The sequence below is a fragment of the Penicillium manginii genome, assembly GCF_028828005.1.
Source record: "Penicillium manginii strain IBT 31320 chromosome Unknown utg000011l:1.0-1395921.0:1.0-1396616.0, whole genome shotgun sequence".
Classification (NCBI taxonomy): Eukaryota; Fungi; Ascomycota; class Eurotiomycetes; order Eurotiales; family Aspergillaceae; genus Penicillium; species Penicillium manginii.
Genome location: NW_026643112.1, coordinates 628,821 through 645,284, shown reverse-complemented (window position 1 = coordinate 645,284; position 16,464 = coordinate 628,821). Strand labels below are relative to the sequence as shown.

Genomic DNA, 16,464 nt, shown 5'->3' with positions numbered 1-16,464 from the left:
TCTTGAGAAATCAAATGTTCCTTTTTGTTTTTACAAATGAATAATGTTACTGCTAAACTACATCTTCAGTTCTGTCTTTCTACATTTACATGGGATTGTAGCCTGAGCGATTTCGGGCCGAACTCAATGTTTACTTCCTCACCCCAACAACCAACATGAACAACAAAGAAACTCTGATAGAAAAGCCCCTTGATCACACCACTCATGTTAACCAGAAGCTCGTAGAGAACGCCACTAGCCGAGACATCCAGATCGTTTTACAATCCTCAACGCTCATATTTTCGTCTTGGCGCTCTCTGGGGGATCCACGCAGATCCCTCAAAATAGCAACGAACGACACGCAAGGGTCCACCGACGCCCCTGAAAGTGGAGATATCCTCCAAGCCCCCAAAGGGTGCAGATCGAACCTCTCGACTTCATGTTTTCAACGCCTCCATCTCTCTAGTGATGCATTTGAAGACAACCTTATTGGCCCCGGTCGCACTCGGAGTTGTTGTTGGAGCGAGCAGGAATGTGCGCGATGTCGATCCATGTGCGCAGATCTCTAATCTCGTAGCAGATGCCAATGAAAAAAAGGGTACGTCATATTCAGAGAGAGCATTGGTGATTTATTGATCAGAGGGGGAAACACTAGCTAACGGTCGCAGTCGATACAAGGGTGCCGCAGGATTTGGCATACCAATGTCTAAATTCGATGCCATTTGAATCGGATCTAGCGACAATCTTTCTGACCAACATGCGCAAGATCCTCGAGTTCCAGTCCACTGTCGACTTTTTGAAATGTGAGCAGAATCACGATTCGATGTATATTTCAAATTGGGCTAAACAAAGTGAACAGCGCCCCCATCTGGATACAAGATGCCATCGGTCGACCTTTTGGGTGGGATCGATACAATCCTAGACAAGGTCAAGGGCGATGGCTACTCAAGCCAATTTGAGATGGACCTCGAAATTTCCAATCTCATCAAATCCGCACATGATAGTCACTTGGTCTTTCAGCTTTGTTCACAGAGCATTTTCAACTATGTCATCGATCTGCCGCTTGTGTCAGTTTCATCAGATGGACTGTCGCTCCCCGAAATTTATACTTTGAGTAAGTACAAGCTTACTACAATAGATCCAAGATATGCCCAACTGACTATACCCCACAGATGACGCAAATGTCAAAGGAGAAAATCCCAAGGATGTCTCACCCCTTGTTTCTATCAATGGCACAGATGCAGCGAAGTTTCTCGAAACATATGCATTTAGCCAAGCTCTTCAAGACCGCGATGCGCAGTATGTTTTCAATCTTTAACAATTCATTGTGGTCCATGGATTGCATTGGCTAATATATGCAGATATAACCGCATATTCCCCGCTTCAGCTCGCAGCGTCACTAATTCACCTATTGGTGTCAATGGCCTTTGGACGTCTTCTACTGAATGGAGCGAAGGTTCAGAGCTGACTATCGAGTACGGCAACGGGACCAAACAGACCATAGAAAAGAAAGCCTCTCCCAGCGAGACGTTCTTCTCATATAAAAATGGCACCCAGCTATACACCATCAATTGCATTCCTCGAACACTAAACTCCGGTTTTAGTACATCCAGTACTGAGCAAGCTTCATCCGAAGTGCCAGGACTTCCCGATACAACTTGGAAGAACTCAGCAAATTCCATTGCCGGGTATTACTCTAAGCTTACCGGGTTAGAAGATACGGGAGTTATATTTCTTCCGACATTCTCTTCCAGCCCGCATGAAGTTTCCCAGGTCGCCGTGGAATTTTTGAAAAACGCCACAGAGGCCGGCAAGAAGAATATCTTGATCGATTTGACCAGCAACCCGGGCGGATCTATCTCAATCGGGCTTGATTTGTTCAAGATCTTCTTCCCAGAAGAAACACCCTACACAGCGACACGTTATAGAGCACATGATGCAGCGAAATACCTCACCAAGGCCGAATCATCCGACCCCAATGCAGACGCGAGCAACCCATTCGGGTACAAGAAGAACGTCCAGCCTGATCAAGAAACCGACTTCAAGTCCTGGGACGATCTCTATGGTCCACACGATACACTCGGGAGCCCATCGTCCAGCTTGCTGGCCAATTTCAACTACACAGCTCTCTCGTCTACCAGTTTTCCCATCAATGGATACGGAAGTATCGCTCTGGACCCCAAGAAAGCCCTCTTCCCTGCGGAAAACATCGCAATCGTAAGTTGCTTCCACGCCCAAAGTTTTAAAACTCCCCACGGAACTAACCAGAATAAAACTACAGCTTACAAATGGCGAATGCGCCTCGACTTGCGCCCTCTTCCTCAAATTGATGAAACGCCAAGGCGTTCGCACCATCGCATTCGGCGGTCGACCTAACGAAAGTCCCATGCAAGGAGCCGGAGGTGTCAAGGGAGGCCAGTCGCTGCAGATCAATTATCTAAATGGCTACATCCAGCAAGCAAACCAGGCCATCCAAAATGCCGCGGGGACCTCGTCACCCATCTTGACCACGTCAGAATGGAAACGGTTCAACGAAACGAGTCCAAACCTTACGCCTTCATATTCCTGGAGTGGAAATATCAATCTTCGCAACGAGTATGATCCCGAAGATGGTGAGACTCCGCTTCAATTCGTCTACGAGGCTGCGGAGTGTCGGCGGTTTTATACGCTGCAAAATTACCTCCAGCAGGAGACTACGTGGCAGGATGCTGTGAAATCGATGTTTGGGGATGCGGGCTGTGTTAAGGGGTCGACTAATGGGGAGGGAAGCCTGGATGCTTGAAGATATTTGCATTCAAGTTGTATTTAGAATTGGAATTTAGCTTCTGGAATAACGATGAGATTGACTCTTACAGTCGGTCAATAGGATATAAAAATATTCATATGCCTCCAACCACCTGGGCATACTAGTAAATGTGGACAAGAAAGTTGAACCATGGATCACGATTCAGTTGAATTATGGACGGCGCGGCGTGTTCGAAATCAATTCCAAACTCGTGGAATGTGTGAAATCAACAAAAATAGAACCATACGAAAGAAGAACTGCGTAAATAAAAGCAAAAATGAAATGATTGAGGTCCTTCCCGGGTTCGAACCGGGGCATTCAGAAAATCGATCACCACGTTAAGCGGGGAAGGGTTAACCTTCAAAATCTGACATCCTCACCACTAGATCAAAGGACCTGAAGATGAAATTTTTTCAAGATTTGATGCATTATCAGCTCAATGACTCCATCGCATGCATTAAGCTGATATGCCATCGATCTAATGTCCAGTACTATTCGCATTTGACATGAATACTAGTACGAATATCCTGCGGGCAATTTCTAGTGAGCAAAGTCCGAGTCAGAGCCTGGCAGGGAAGTAGTCCATCTAGCCAATGGGAATTCTGAAATCAACATGATCGGCTCCGGTTTAAACATAAAGCATCTCACTCAACACTAAAACCCGGTTCTTCCCGTATCAACGCACAGAATGTGGCTAGGGAGTTGCCAAGAATACGAGTGTTTCAAGAGATCAACCAACGATGGACAATTTACCATGCATACTAGTAAAGAGGATTTACAGTGAGCATGACAGTAGGTACCAAGTATTTTCAATTCTCGTGACTTTTAAACATAATCTATCACTCGAAGAATGGAAGCAAAGCAAGGCTAAACAGAGCAAGACACATAGCATGCAATGCAATGCAAGGAAACAAGCCCGCAGGTTCATCATGCGTGCCTTGCAACCACTTTTTTTCTCTGTAAGCATGACTCCGAGAATTTTTTTGAAGTAAACAAATATGGGAATCCTTTTTAAGAGATATCAAGCTCAAAAGAACAAACAACCATCCATGCAACCAAATCTCGAAACCATCTTGGCATCAATTGCTCTCATACCCTGGTATCTTGTCGTAGGAAAGCGCCTGAGGGGTCAATGGGGGACCCTCATCCTCATTGCCGGGCCGAAATAGCGGGCGTTGCTGTGACTGTCCTTTCAGCCTCCAAGTAAAAGGAAAAAGCTGATTGTTACTTCGTCCAGATTCCAAAGAAACAAATGGTCACGTTGATAGGGGTAGGCAGCCTACACCCCTCAAAGAGAAACAAAGGTCTCAGCTGAGATCGGGAGCAAAGAGAAGCCACAGCGTCTAGGCCAATATCGATACACAGTAGGAGGTAATATGGCAGAACGTGAAGGATGCCACAAAGGGGTATCTTGTGGTGGCATTCTTGCAGGGTAGAGAGCAGTCGAGCTCTGGGGGGTTGGTGGAGGGTGACCTTAGAGGTCGTCGACATCGATTTCCTTCTCGCTCTCGCTCTCGCGGTCCTCGTCGAACTCGACGTTGTCATCGAGACCATCGTTGGCGTAGGTGTCGGTCTCGTTGATCTTGGCGTGCTCGGGAAGTTCGCCGTAGGCCTTCAGACTACGGGCCTCGTCGGAGGTGTACTTCATGATCACATCACCCTTCTCGTCCTGGTAGTCACGGAGCGAGAGCAGGATAATATCACCCTGGTTGATCCAGACCTTCTTGCGGAGCTTGCCACGGATGTGAGCAAGACGCTTCTCGCCATCGAAGCAGAGAGCCTCTAGACGACCGTTACCCAGCATCTTGACGACCTGAGCGTACTCTTGGCCCTCCTCCTTGAAGACGAGCTCACGCTTCTCGTTGTCGTTCTCGTTCTTTCCACGACGACGGTTCTTACCGCCCTATTTTTTTCAAAAAGATAAAGTCAGCATTGATCGAAGAAGTTGCGGTGGGTTTCCCTATTTGAAGATGAAACCATGACCCTCGACTTGACATGATTATCGGCCCTTCAACATAATGTGGTCGGGCATCCATGGCGACGGTGGCGGGGGGTGACACATTCCAACAAGGAGGGGCTGAATATTTTGCGGTCTTACTTTTCCCTTGTTCTTGGGCATAGTGGCGGGGCACGAAGTGCACTGGACTTGAGTCGGTGCTTTTTGCTTTCTCTTTAAAAAAAGAAAAAGAGGGGAGACTCGTAGATTTCCCCGGAGTGACTGGTCGAGGAGAAGAAAGAAAGGAAAGAAGGTAAGTAAGTGGGGGGTGTCTGTGCCTTGCAAGTGCAAATCTGGTGCTGACGTAACCAGGCACCAAGGAATCAGCCATACCGCCCGGCAGAAATGTTTATGTCTTGTGACGAGATAGACGAGACTAAGACATCCTAGGATGAGCAATTCAATTCGAGTCTTAAGCTGGCTTTGACTCGGTATTGGCATTTAATCATAAGGGCTACCTGAAACACTGAAACGCCCCAGACCAACCGAGGCAACCGCTCACCTCCTTCCCGACTCTCGCTATGAGCCCATCCTCCACTGCACCTAGATCGACTCTCTAACGACTGGACTCGACTCGACTGGACTGAGCCGAACCGAGCCTAGCTGAACTGAAATGAACTCTGGCGTGAAGTACCCGGCAATCGATAAACTCTCGTCATCATGAAACTCAAAGCTCACTCGATAATGGCCAAAGTTACGGCAACCTCCGACAATTTCATGGTCCGATTCAACCCCGTGCACACGATCCCAATGGTTGCGAGTCGCTACCTGACCGCTCCAGGCCATCCTCTTCGTCCTAAGATAGCGCATATGTGGAATAATCGAAGCAAGAATGAGCTTTGGTGGCGAGTCAACATCAACGTCGAACTGGGCAGTTACAAACGAGTGGTTCGATCTTGGGCTGCACGAAGAACACGTTCTGCTTTCCAGCAAGCGTTGGCACACCATGGCCTCGATCCACTGGGGCATCCACTCCCTTCTATCCCTGATAGTGAAAGGCCAGATCCCTTACTTGGGTCTATGGAAGTCTTTGTTCGGAAAGGATTCTTGGATCAAAAATTCGGAGTGATCCAGGACGATGCGAACTATCTTTTGCAAGTCATCCTCAACAAGAGGAAATTACGGGAACAGAAACTTAAGGAGCAGAAATTTCGAGGGCCTTGAACTTTAGCTTTCTTCCTCGTTGCATGGATTTTCATCCTTGTATTATAGCGGCGGACCCTCTGGTCTGGACATTAGGAGCATTTGCATGGCGTTTGGGTTATTGGGTACTGTTAAGGGTACCCGATGGATATTGTACAATATTAAAGATACACCAATGGATACTCCATCATTTTCTCTTTTCATTTTCGCCAAAACTCGTCATATCAAATACCTAGGTACTCTTGGACAAGAAGCTTGTTCCTGAATCAAAACAAACCCTCCAGGGCTGCTTTTGACGATGTGGATATACTATTATTATAAAATCCATGTATTCAATAATAACCCAATCAATACCTATAGAGCCCAAATACACCAGGGCTGACCTGATGTTGGTTGTTGACATGTCCTCTGTACTCCGTCATCCACATGTACTGGCCCCATCTCTAAGCCTCGCTAATGCCGATCTGGCGGAATCAACACCTACCCCGAATCCACTTGCCTCTCTCTTTCAACCATCACCTCTCAACCACTCCCCCTCCTCACATATAAAACATCTCACGATGCTCGTCTCCTTGACAGTCGGCAAGGTAGACGCGGGTGTTGCCGTTCTCCTCACCCAGGATAATCGCCTTGTAAGCACACGCTGCCCCTGGTCGCATGGCAACCCTCCCAAATCGATGCCCGCGACTTAATCGCACAAAGAGAAGACTCAATGGCATGCTAATAACAATACATCCAGATCGAATTCCCCTCCGTCCTACTCCCCAATGACATCTCCAGCGGAAGTATCGTCGACATCACTGTTGCGCGCAACCACGCCGCCGAAACCGCCAACGCAACCGCCTTCCAGTCCCTCCAGAAGCGCATCCTAAACACCTACGGCGTCAAGGCCCCATCGCCTCCAATCCTCCGCCTCCGAAATGCAACCCAGACCTCCCTCGTCCTAGAATGGGACCCAATCGACCTCGCAACCGCGTCTCTGAAATCCCTCTCCCTCTACCGCAACGGCTCAAAGGCCGGCTCCATACCCCGTCCTCTCAACACGCAAAGCACAAAGATCAGCGGTCTAGCCATCCACTCCGAATACACCTTCCACCTCGTCCTGCGCACAACCGCCGGCACCTACCAATCGGAGAAATTGACATGTCAGACACACAAGATGACCGACCTCTCCGGTATAACCGTGACACCAGGCGTCCTCGATCAAAACCGCAAGGAGGCGCTGCGCCTTGCGCTGGACCGCGTGGGCGGCAAGCTGATTGATTCCGTCCGCATCGACACCACTCACTTCGTCTGCACGGAGGGCCGCGGTCCGCTCTGGGAGAAGGCCGTCGAGATGAACATTCCAGTCGTGGTGCCGGAGTGGGTAGATGCCTGTGAATCAGAAGGTACAATTGTCGGCGTGCGCGGATACTACCTGAACGCGGACCCTAAACTCCGCCAGCTCGGTACGCTCCATGGAAATTCTCACCAAAGAACTACATCCACCATGTCGAATGCTACACTTGCGCAGCGGCCTAGCACGACGCAGCGACCTTCTCCGCTTGCGCCCTCGCCCGCGCCTGAAGCTGCGCCCCAGCGTGATTCGTCTGCGGCCGAGGAGCCCCCTCTGACGCCTTTCCCGGGTGGTGAGACGAGTGCGCCGCCGCAGGCTCTGGCGCAGGAGGTTGGGTCGGAGGATGAGGACGATTTGCCGCCTCCGCCTCCGCCGCCGAAGGATGAGTCGGAGGATGAGGATGAGTCGTCGGTACAGCCAAATGGGCAGCTGAGTGAGGCTGCACTGGAGAAAGAACTTGAAGCAGATCTAGGAGCAAAGGATGCAGAGAGCGAGGAGGATGTCAGAAGAGAGAGCACTCTTCCGCAGAATATGCCGGACGAAGATGACGAGTTGAACAAGACAAGTCCCAAGGGCAAGGGCAAAGAGGGCGAAGGTGACTTCAACGAAGTGCCACTTTAGAGATATACTATCCAGCCAGACACCTCTACGACTACTATATCCAGTACAGTTTTTTTTTGATGGACTTTGGGCGCCGCTGCGTTTGGGCTTTTATGGGCCTCTGCTATAGGAGGGGTACTTTTATGATTCGAAACCCCTTGCCTGGTTATTCTTTGCCCTTGTTTTGATGTATAGTAGATAGCCTTTTCCTCTTAATGCAACTGAGATCACTCAATTTTTAGATGAATACCTAGGTACCCATGTAGGCATGCCAGACGTACTAGAACTACCTATTGGTTTCAAAGGTTCAAGTTCCAAATTTACTTGAATCCAGGGCTTGAATGTGAACTTTTATCTTCAACCTTGGAAGTTTACTAGTAGACCTCGGGATCTAGGGGACTCCTGTGCTACGTAAACCCACCCTAGAACCCGATGTATATTTATTCCTCTCTGATCCGAAAATCCGGGGTCAACCTTGGAGGTTTCCTAAATATTCAACAAGATATACCTATTTAAGAATGTTTCCATTACTACTAGTACTAGTACCAATAGACAGTCCTGGAGTTTAACCAAACAATACTACTATTAAGTATTTACTCGTATACATATGATTTGCTGGCCAGTCAGCCCGCATCTGATGACGTCCGCTGACAAGGTTTAACCTTTGCCCCAACTCCAAACTTGAACCTCCTCACTTCCAGTTCAAGTTCTTTGATACTCTCGAACCAAGGACCAACCCAGGCTACTGGCGGTATATTGATCGCGTGACCATTTTCAAAACAAAGTTACGAGGCAAAAACTTGAACATAAAGAGATGGCTGAGCAACCGGTGTTAAGCGGGAGTTCCCGAGGAAAAAGAAAGCGAACGGCGATATCGGCTTGACTCAGCGGCACCGAGTTTTGTTACATGAACTCGCCTCTCTCCGTCACTCTAAGTCCTACTTAGTTTCCATCAATTGCACCTACTCTTTACACCTACACACCCATATTACCTCCTCAACATTTTAAAAAACGCATTACACATCCACAATGGAGAAAGTCCCTACCCGTCTCAATGTGGCCCCCGTCCCACCGGATGAGATCTTCGCTTTGAACGGTGCCTTCTTCGCCGACACCCACCCTCAGAAGGTCAGCCTGGGCGTAGGCGTCTACCGAACCGACGATGGCAAGCCCTGGCCCCTCCCCGCCGTTGAGAAAGCCGAGAAGCAACTCGCTGAAGAGAACGACCTGATGCGACACGAGTACACCGCCATTGAGGGCGACGTGCCCTTCCTGAAGATCGCCCGGGACATAATGTTCGGTTTTGAGGGGAAGCCCAGTGAAGAAGCCGCGAAAGCACGCATTGCTTCCGTGCAAACGGTCGCAGGAACCGGCGCCAACCACCTGGGCGCCCTTTTCCTCGCCCACCACATGAAGCCGCGCAATGTCTGGCTGTCGAACCCCTCCTGGGCCAACCACATGACCATTTGGGAATTGGCCGGCGTGCCGCGCAAGACATACCCTTACTACCACGCCGCGACACGGTCCTTCGATTTTGATGGCATGATGGCTACGCTGGAGAATGATGCGGAGGAAGGTGATGCTGTCTTGCTGCACGCTTGTGCGCATAACCCCACTGGCTTGGACCCGAATAAGGAGCAGTGGATTGCGATTGCAGATCTGTGTGAGCGCAAGAAGCTCTTCCCGTTCTTTGATTCCGCTTACCAGGGATTTGCCTCCGGTTCGCTGGAGGAGGATGCCTGGGCGGTGCGCTACTTCTTTGAAAACAAGCCCGATATGGAGATGTGTGTTGCGCAGAGTTTCTCGAAGAATATGGGTCTGTATGGTCAGCGTACTGGTGCTTTCCACTACATTACTAACCGCAGCGCTACCTCGATCCGTGATGTTATTGTGAACAACCTGTGCCACTTGATTCGAGGAGAGTTCTCTATGGGCCCTCGTATTGGTTGCACTATTGTTAAGAAGATTATGTCGAGCGAGGAGTTGACTGCCGACTGGCACAACGATTTGCAGGTGATGAGCTCTCGCATTAAGTCTATGCGTGAGGCACTGTACAATGAACTCGTTCGTCTCAAGACTCCTGGTACTTGGGAGCACATTGTGGAGCAGGTAAGACAAGCACTGATTTGACCTATCTTACCATTTGGCTAACCATGTATGCTTTTCTTATAGAACGGCATGTTCTCATACACTGGTCTCACCCCCAAGCAGGTCTACGCCCTCAAGGACAAGTACCACGTCTACCTACTCAAGTCTGGCCGTGCATCCATCAGTGGCTGTAAGTTTTTTCAACAACACAAGGCTCAAAAGAACACACTGACAGAATGAACACAGTGAGCCAGAAGAACGTCCCCTACGTGGCTCAGGCCATCGACGACGTTGTCCGCAACGTGCTCTAAGCAATTGAGACGCGGCGAGAGTCGGTACAAAAACAGCAGCAACAAAAGCAGCTGCATTCCTTTTTTTAGGCAATTTTTCTGGGCACTTGCTTACACACATGCATCATGCGGGGTTACTGATCCTCAAAATGGGTTGACGAATCATGATAGAAACCATAGAGAATGAACAAAATGAACAAATGAATAAGAATTGAATCGACTGTGTACTCAGAAGTCAAATTCATGCGTACCACTGACTTATCTCCCGTCGGATAATATGGGATGCCATCATCTCCAACAGCAACCCCGCACGCAGTGCAACCCCCAAGGCACCACCAATCAGTGCCCTAACTAATACTCAGGTATAAACATAACTACCAGACAGCATTCTCGTATTCCCCTCACATACAGGAAACATTACCTCGGAAGATATCCCCTCTATCCGCTCCAAATATCAACTCTACTCAACATGACATCCCAAACCGGCCATGGCGATCCCAAACTCCACAGCCTAGTCCCCTCAACCCAAACACTCCCACTGCACAACAGTATTCCCCCAGAACTAGTCTCCCGCTTCGACCCAGTCTACGTCGAGTATTACAACAAATACAACGCCGGCCGTCTCCACACGCACGAAGTACCCATACAAGACTACCGCAAAGATCCATCCCGATACACCATCTCCTACGGCCGAGCCCTAGGACCAGATATCTTCTCGATAACAGAGCAGAGATGCCCCGTAGATGGGGGAGAGATCACGATTCGGATCTTCGAGCCGGCACCTAAATTCCAAACCGAAACCGGTCTGCCGAAGAAAAGAGCGGCTTATCTTAATTTCCACGGAGGCGGGTGGGTATTTGGTGGGCTGCAGTTCGATCACGAATTTTGCAAGAGGGTCGTTGATGGGCTTGAGGGGGAGTGTGTTGTCTTCGACGTGGATTATAGACTCGCGCCTGAGAATCCGTTTCCGATTCCGGTCGAGGATTGTTGGGCGGCGTTTACCTGGGTTTGTTTTCAAGTTTACTACCTCGATACCTTAAACCACTCCCCCTATCAGCATCGAACTGATACCATATCTGTATATACTATATAGATCCGCGAACAAAAGACAGAAGAGTTCAATCTCGACCCTGACTGTTTCGCCGTCGGCGGCGCATCAGCAGGAGGCCACCTCGCTGCCGTAATCGCCCATCTCTGCCGAGACGCAGGCATTCCGCTGAAACTACAGATCTTGACCGTCCCCGTGTGTGACATGCACAATACTTTCACGGCTGAGGGTCACTTTGACCGCGAACATTGCCCGTACGAGTCGTACCGCGAAATGGAATTTGCACCGGCTCTGCCTGCGGCTCGGATGGCTTATTTTCATCGGATGTTTCTTGGGGTACCGAGGCCGATGGCTTCGCGGGATGTGAGTTTGCAGTAGGCAGTGATGGGTTTCAGTTTTTATTTGGTGCTGACTTTATTAGGACTGGAAAATTTCGCCTATGCTCGCTGCTAATTTCGAGGATCTGGCGCCGGCACTGGTGTCGACTGCGGAACTGGATCCGTTGCGCGATGAAGGGGAGGCTTATGCTGCTAAATTGCAGACAGCGGGGAATCCGGTAGAGTTGTATCGATATAATGGTGCTCCACATTTGATTGCTTCGTTGGATGGGATTATGGAGGGTGGTCAGTTGTATAATCGCAGGGTTATTGCTGCGTTGAGGCAGGCTGTAGTAGATGGTAGATGATGGAAACATGGATAGGAACTCAATTGAACTATAGGATGTGGATGAAGTAGATCCATGATAACCAATGATCAGTAGGTACAGCGTAATTATCAGATTTTCCTAGGATCCATGTCGATCCATGATGGAGAATGAAGAATGAAGATGGAGATGGATGAATGTATAAGAGGACCACTAGTGTGAATACCATACCATACCACTATAGTTACCGGGGTGACCAAAATCACTAACAATAAACCCCCCAATGACGAAGGGACCGCGTATTACTGGGGTAATGCCGATACCGGGAAGTTTCGGCATCGCAAGTCGGACGAGTTCCTCTTTTCTGTTTCTCGTTTTTAAAGGAGACCTGTTATTCTTGCCTTCTTGACCCTCCCAGACGACCCCAGCGAGCCATTGGGAACCCAGAATTGCCTTGTCGCATCATCTCAGGCTTTCTCCTCTCCTTCCTCTCACCTCCACACCTATAAACACGCCATAATGAACCCTGCTACCTCCCGAGCCGCGGTGCGCTCTATGGCCACCTTAACACATGCGGCCAGAGCTGCCAACCCCGCAGCCCGCACTTTCTTGTCGGCTGCTGCTCGTCTTCCCATGTCTGGTCGGGCTTTGAGCTCCAATACCCGTCAGCTCGCACTTCCCCGCCTTCAGTCCTTGAACAACCGAGCCTTCAGCACAACCGTCAACATGGTAGGATGCGCATCCCAGTACATTGGGGAATATCCAGCTGATTTACTGAATCTAGTCTTCCGATATCCGTGTTGAGAGCGATGCCTTTGGCGAGATCCAGGTGAGTTGACTCATGACCGTACTCTATCTTGACAACAGAAGCTGACTGAGATGCTTTACAGGTCCCTGCGGACAAGTACTGGGGTGCCCAGACCCAGCGGTAAGACGAGCAACCAAGTCAACGATAAACATATTGGCATGGATAACAGGATAACTGATGTTATGGAAACAGCTCCCTGGGAAACTTCGACATCAACCAGCCCCAGGACCGCATGCCCGCGCCCATCGTTAAGGCTTTCGGTATCCTGAAGGGTGCTGCCGCTACTGTCAACATGAAGTACGGCCTCGGTGAGTGATCCTCGACAGATATACAAATGCGAGGTTTATCTAAGACATGGAATATTGACATCACCTTCTTCTACAGACCCCAAGGTCGGTGCTGCTATCCAGCAGGCTGCCGCCGAGGTCGCTGAGGGCAAGCTGCTCGACCACTTCCCTCTGGTCGTCTGGCAGACCGGCTCCGGCACCCAGTCCAACATGAACTCCAACGAGGTCATCTCCAACCGTGCCATTGAGATCCTGGGCGGCGTCAAGGGCTCCAAGAAGCCCGTCCACCCCAACGACCACGTCAACATGTCCGCCTCCTCCAACGACTCCTTCCCCACCGTCATGCACATCGCCGCTGTTGTCGAGCTCGAGAGCACCCTGCTGCCTTCCCTGCAGAAGCTGCGCGATGCCCTGCAAGAGAAGGTCGAGAAGTTCGACCACATCATCAAGATTGGCCGCACCCACTTGCAGGATGCTACCCCCCTCACCCTGGGCCAGGAGTTCTCCGGCTACGTCGCCCAGCTGGACCGCAACATTGAGCGTGTCCAGGCCAGCCTCCCCCACCTGCGTTTCCTCGCTCAGGGTGGTACCGCCGTCGGTACCGGCCTGAACACCTTCAAGGGCTTCGACGAGGCCGTCGCTGCCGAGATCAGCAAGCTGGCCGGCACCGAGTTCAAGACCGCCCCCAACAAGTTCGAGGTTCTGGCCGCCCACGACTCCATCGTCGAGGCCTCTGGCTCCCTGAACACCCTCGCCGGCTCTCTGTTCAAGATCGCTCAGGATGTCCGCTATCTGGGCTCCGGTCCCCGTTGCGGTCTGGGCGAGCTGAGCCTGCCGGAGAACGAGCCCGGTAGCTCCATCATGCCCGGCAAGGTCAACCCCACCCAGTGCGAGTCCCTCACCATGGTCTGCGCCCAGGTCATGGGTAACCACGTCGCCGCGACCATCGGTGGCATGAACGGACAGTTCGAGTTGAACGTCTTCAAGCCCGTCATGATCAGCAACCTGCTCCACAGCGTGCGAATTCTCTCCGACGGCATGAACAGCTTCCGTACCCACCTGGTTGACGGTCTGGAGGCCAACGAGACCCGCATTAACGCCCTTCTCCACGAGAGGTATGTATTTCCGCAACATTTGCCCCCAAGCTCAAACCACGCCCATCTATCCTATCCCTTGCCCTGTGCTGATAGCTAACCCTACTTCACTAGTCTGATGCTCGTGACCTGCCTGAACCCCGTGATTGGCTACGACATGGCTTCCAAGGTGGCCAAGAACGCCCACAAGAAGGGACTCACCCTGAAGGAGTCCGCTATGGAGCTGAAGGCTCTGAGCTCCGAGGAGTTTGACCAGTACGTGCGCCCTGAGCTGATGCTGGCTCCTAAGGAGCACAAATAAATGCGACAGCCCATGGCTGTGGCTGTGCCCACGATAGACAAATACCCATAGGGTCTGTATACTGAAATGAAAGAATTGTATTCCTGTTTGTACATGTTCTTTAGGTGTAGTGGGGTGAATAAAATTAAAATAAATAAAAATAAATATCTATCATAACAGTGGCACAGACCAAGGAGAATGCTGCCCTGAAAAAAGACAGATATTTCCAAGTAGGATACTATTAATAAACCATGAAAAGATGCGACTAGTACTAAATAGTGCCCCCTGGATGTCTCGGCAGAACCGTGGTCCAACATTGTTGACAATCCGAGGATCGGCTTGGCTTCAGCTGAACTTCTTTTCTTTGGCATTAATTTCCAACTTTCTCCTTTGCTTCTATTCAATTTCTTCTCCCTTCACCATCCCCAAACCCCATCGCTTTCACTGTCGATCTCCCTTGCGCTAAACCGCCACCGTCTCAAGATTCGCCCCTCCCCTAATCTCATCGAATCAAACCAAACCAAACCAACCTCCCATCCCGCAATTTCTCTCTTCTTCCCTCTCTCCATTTCAACCAAACATACAACACACCCAAAGACAATGTCAACCCCCGCCACCACCACAACCACCCTCCCCCCCCCAAACAAACCATGGCCTCAACCATCACCCCAATCAACCCCACCACAGCCACAGAAGACGGCCCCCTCTTCGCAGCCTCCCTAATCTCCCCCCGAGATCATCGCAATCCTCCCAACAGACTATACAATCCGACCCCTCCGCCGCTCAGACTTCCACCGGGGCTACCTGGACGTCCTGCGCGTGCTGACAACCGTCGGCGACATCAGCGAGGAAGCATGGAATGCCCGATTCGACTGGATCGCCTCCCGCAACGACGAGTATTACATGCTGGTCGTCTGTGACGGGGACGACCGTGTCGTCGGAACGGGCAGTTTGATCGTCGAGCGCAAGTTTATCCATGAGCTGGGGTTGGTCGGGCATATTGAGGATATTGCTGTTGAGAAGGGGCAGCAGGGGAAGAAATTGGGTTTGCGGATTATTCAGGCGTTGGATTATGTTGCTGCTCAGGTTGGATGTTATAAGGTTTGTTTTCATCCTCCGGTTGGGAAGGTTGATTGATGAATTTTCATGGGCTGGTGCTGACATTACTTTTTTTTTTGCAGAGTATTCTTGATTGCTCCGAGGTTAATGAGGGCTTTTACATCAAGTGCGGTTTCAAGCGTGCTGGTCTGGAGATGGCTCATTACTACTGAACTGAACTGAGCTGAGCTGAGCTGAGCTGGACTGAGTTGAGATTGGGTCAAACTGAGCCAATCCGATTGTTTGTTTCTCCATTCGGGATCAAGTCCCGTTTCGTTTTGTTCCACGGCTGGCGTTTTCAGGCATTTCGTTTTCATTTGGATTATTAAGTAGGTCCAACGGTCGAATTGGGCTAGAGCATTTCTTGCAGGATACACAACAACCGCACTTCACTGCCTTGCGCTGTTATATACATGAAAAGAACAATGGAAGATGAGAATGTTGGATGAATGCGAAAACAGCCTCCTGAGGATCTGCGCGGTCTTTCGCCAGGTATTGGTTTGATACAATCCGAATCGAATCTCGATCGCCGACGAGCGGGGTTGAGTTCTGTGCCGGTGTGGATGTGATAAGATCGTGATGGCTTTGATAATCGTGCTTCCTTGCCCTTCATTCATGAACTTGAATGCTGCGCTGTGCAGGGTGTGGATACTTCGGCGTCGTCTTGGCTTTGGACCATCGGTGCTTTGGGTTCGTTCTTACATAGATCATTGATGTGGCTTTTTGTATCTTGAGATGGGCTAGATGCTAGAATATGGGGGTATAGATGTGCTCTGTGACAATGGCATTGCAACATATACTACTAGGTATTATCCTGGATGTTTCAAATGTTGAATTAGATTAAACTACCAGTTGTACTACTACTAGTACTAGCACTAAACATTAGGATAGAGGGTACGGTGACAGCCTAGGCGTGACTAGTACTAGTTCCAATCTCTGACTCTCGGGGACGCTCTATGGCTGGAGCCGTAGAACTACACCTCCAAGGG

General features: G+C 50.1%; 8 protein-coding genes across 8 annotated transcripts; 6 read left to right on the top strand and 2 right to left on the bottom strand.

Moving 5' to 3' along the window:
- Positions 1 to 447: 447 nt before the first annotated feature.
- On the top strand, positions 448 to 2,761 carry N7533_013515 (uncharacterized protein; the record flags this gene model as incomplete). Its single annotated transcript, XM_057110165.1, has 6 exons — positions 448 to 577; positions 648 to 782; positions 839 to 1,093; positions 1,152 to 1,278; positions 1,341 to 2,196; positions 2,261 to 2,761. 6 exons carry the CDS (start codon positions 448 to 450, stop codon positions 2,759 to 2,761), a joined length of 2,004 nt encoding a protein of 667 aa, XP_056952867.1.
- Positions 2,762 to 4,238: 1,477 nt separating this feature from the next.
- On the bottom strand, positions 4,239 to 4,883 carry N7533_013514 (translation initiation complex factor eIF1A; the record flags this gene model as incomplete). Its single annotated transcript, XM_057110164.1, has 2 exons — positions 4,239 to 4,667; positions 4,863 to 4,883. The coding sequence occupies 2 exons, from the start codon at positions 4,881 to 4,883 to the stop codon at positions 4,239 to 4,241; spliced, it is 450 nt and encodes a 149-aa protein (XP_056952866.1).
- Positions 4,884 to 5,420: 537 nt separating this feature from the next.
- Positions 5,421 to 5,924, top strand: N7533_013513 (uncharacterized protein; the record flags this gene model as incomplete). Its single annotated transcript, XM_057110163.1, has 1 exon — positions 5,421 to 5,924. The coding sequence occupies one exon, from the start codon at positions 5,421 to 5,423 to the stop codon at positions 5,922 to 5,924; it is 504 nt and encodes a 167-aa protein (XP_056952865.1).
- Positions 5,925 to 6,463: 539 nt separating this feature from the next.
- Positions 6,464 to 7,860, top strand: N7533_013512 (putative chitin biosynthesis protein (Chs5); the record flags this gene model as incomplete). Its single annotated transcript, XM_057110162.1, has 2 exons — positions 6,464 to 6,535; positions 6,643 to 7,860. 2 exons carry the CDS (start codon positions 6,464 to 6,466, stop codon positions 7,858 to 7,860), a joined length of 1,290 nt encoding a protein of 429 aa, XP_056952864.1.
- A 1,008-nt stretch (positions 7,861 to 8,868) lies between these two features.
- N7533_013511 (putative aspartate transaminase) lies at positions 8,869 to 10,238 on the top strand (the record flags this gene model as incomplete). Its single annotated transcript, XM_057110161.1, has 3 exons — positions 8,869 to 9,948; positions 10,012 to 10,117; positions 10,174 to 10,238. The coding sequence occupies 3 exons, from the start codon at positions 8,869 to 8,871 to the stop codon at positions 10,236 to 10,238; spliced, it is 1,251 nt and encodes a 416-aa protein (XP_056952863.1).
- Positions 10,239 to 10,686: 448 nt separating this feature from the next.
- Positions 10,687 to 12,289, top strand: N7533_013510 (alpha/beta hydrolase; the record flags this gene model as incomplete). The annotated part of the gene is made up of 4 exons (XM_057110160.1): positions 10,687 to 11,223; positions 11,311 to 11,628; positions 11,687 to 11,888; positions 12,153 to 12,289. 4 exons carry the CDS (start codon positions 10,687 to 10,689, stop codon positions 12,287 to 12,289), a joined length of 1,194 nt encoding a protein of 397 aa, XP_056952862.1.
- Positions 12,290 to 12,427: 138 nt separating this feature from the next.
- Positions 12,428 to 14,398, top strand: N7533_013509 (class II fumarate hydratase; the record flags this gene model as incomplete). Its single annotated transcript, XM_057110159.1, has 6 exons — positions 12,428 to 12,637; positions 12,693 to 12,737; positions 12,799 to 12,836; positions 12,909 to 13,024; positions 13,101 to 14,118; positions 14,212 to 14,398. 6 exons carry the CDS (start codon positions 12,428 to 12,430, stop codon positions 14,396 to 14,398), a joined length of 1,614 nt encoding a protein of 537 aa, XP_056952861.1.
- Positions 14,399 to 15,160: 762 nt separating this feature from the next.
- N7533_013508 (uncharacterized protein) lies at positions 15,161 to 15,376 on the bottom strand (the record flags this gene model as incomplete). Its single annotated transcript, XM_057110158.1, has 1 exon — positions 15,161 to 15,376. One exon carries the CDS (start codon positions 15,374 to 15,376, stop codon positions 15,161 to 15,163), a length of 216 nt encoding a protein of 71 aa, XP_056952860.1.
- Positions 15,377 to 16,464: the final 1,088 nt, after the last annotated feature.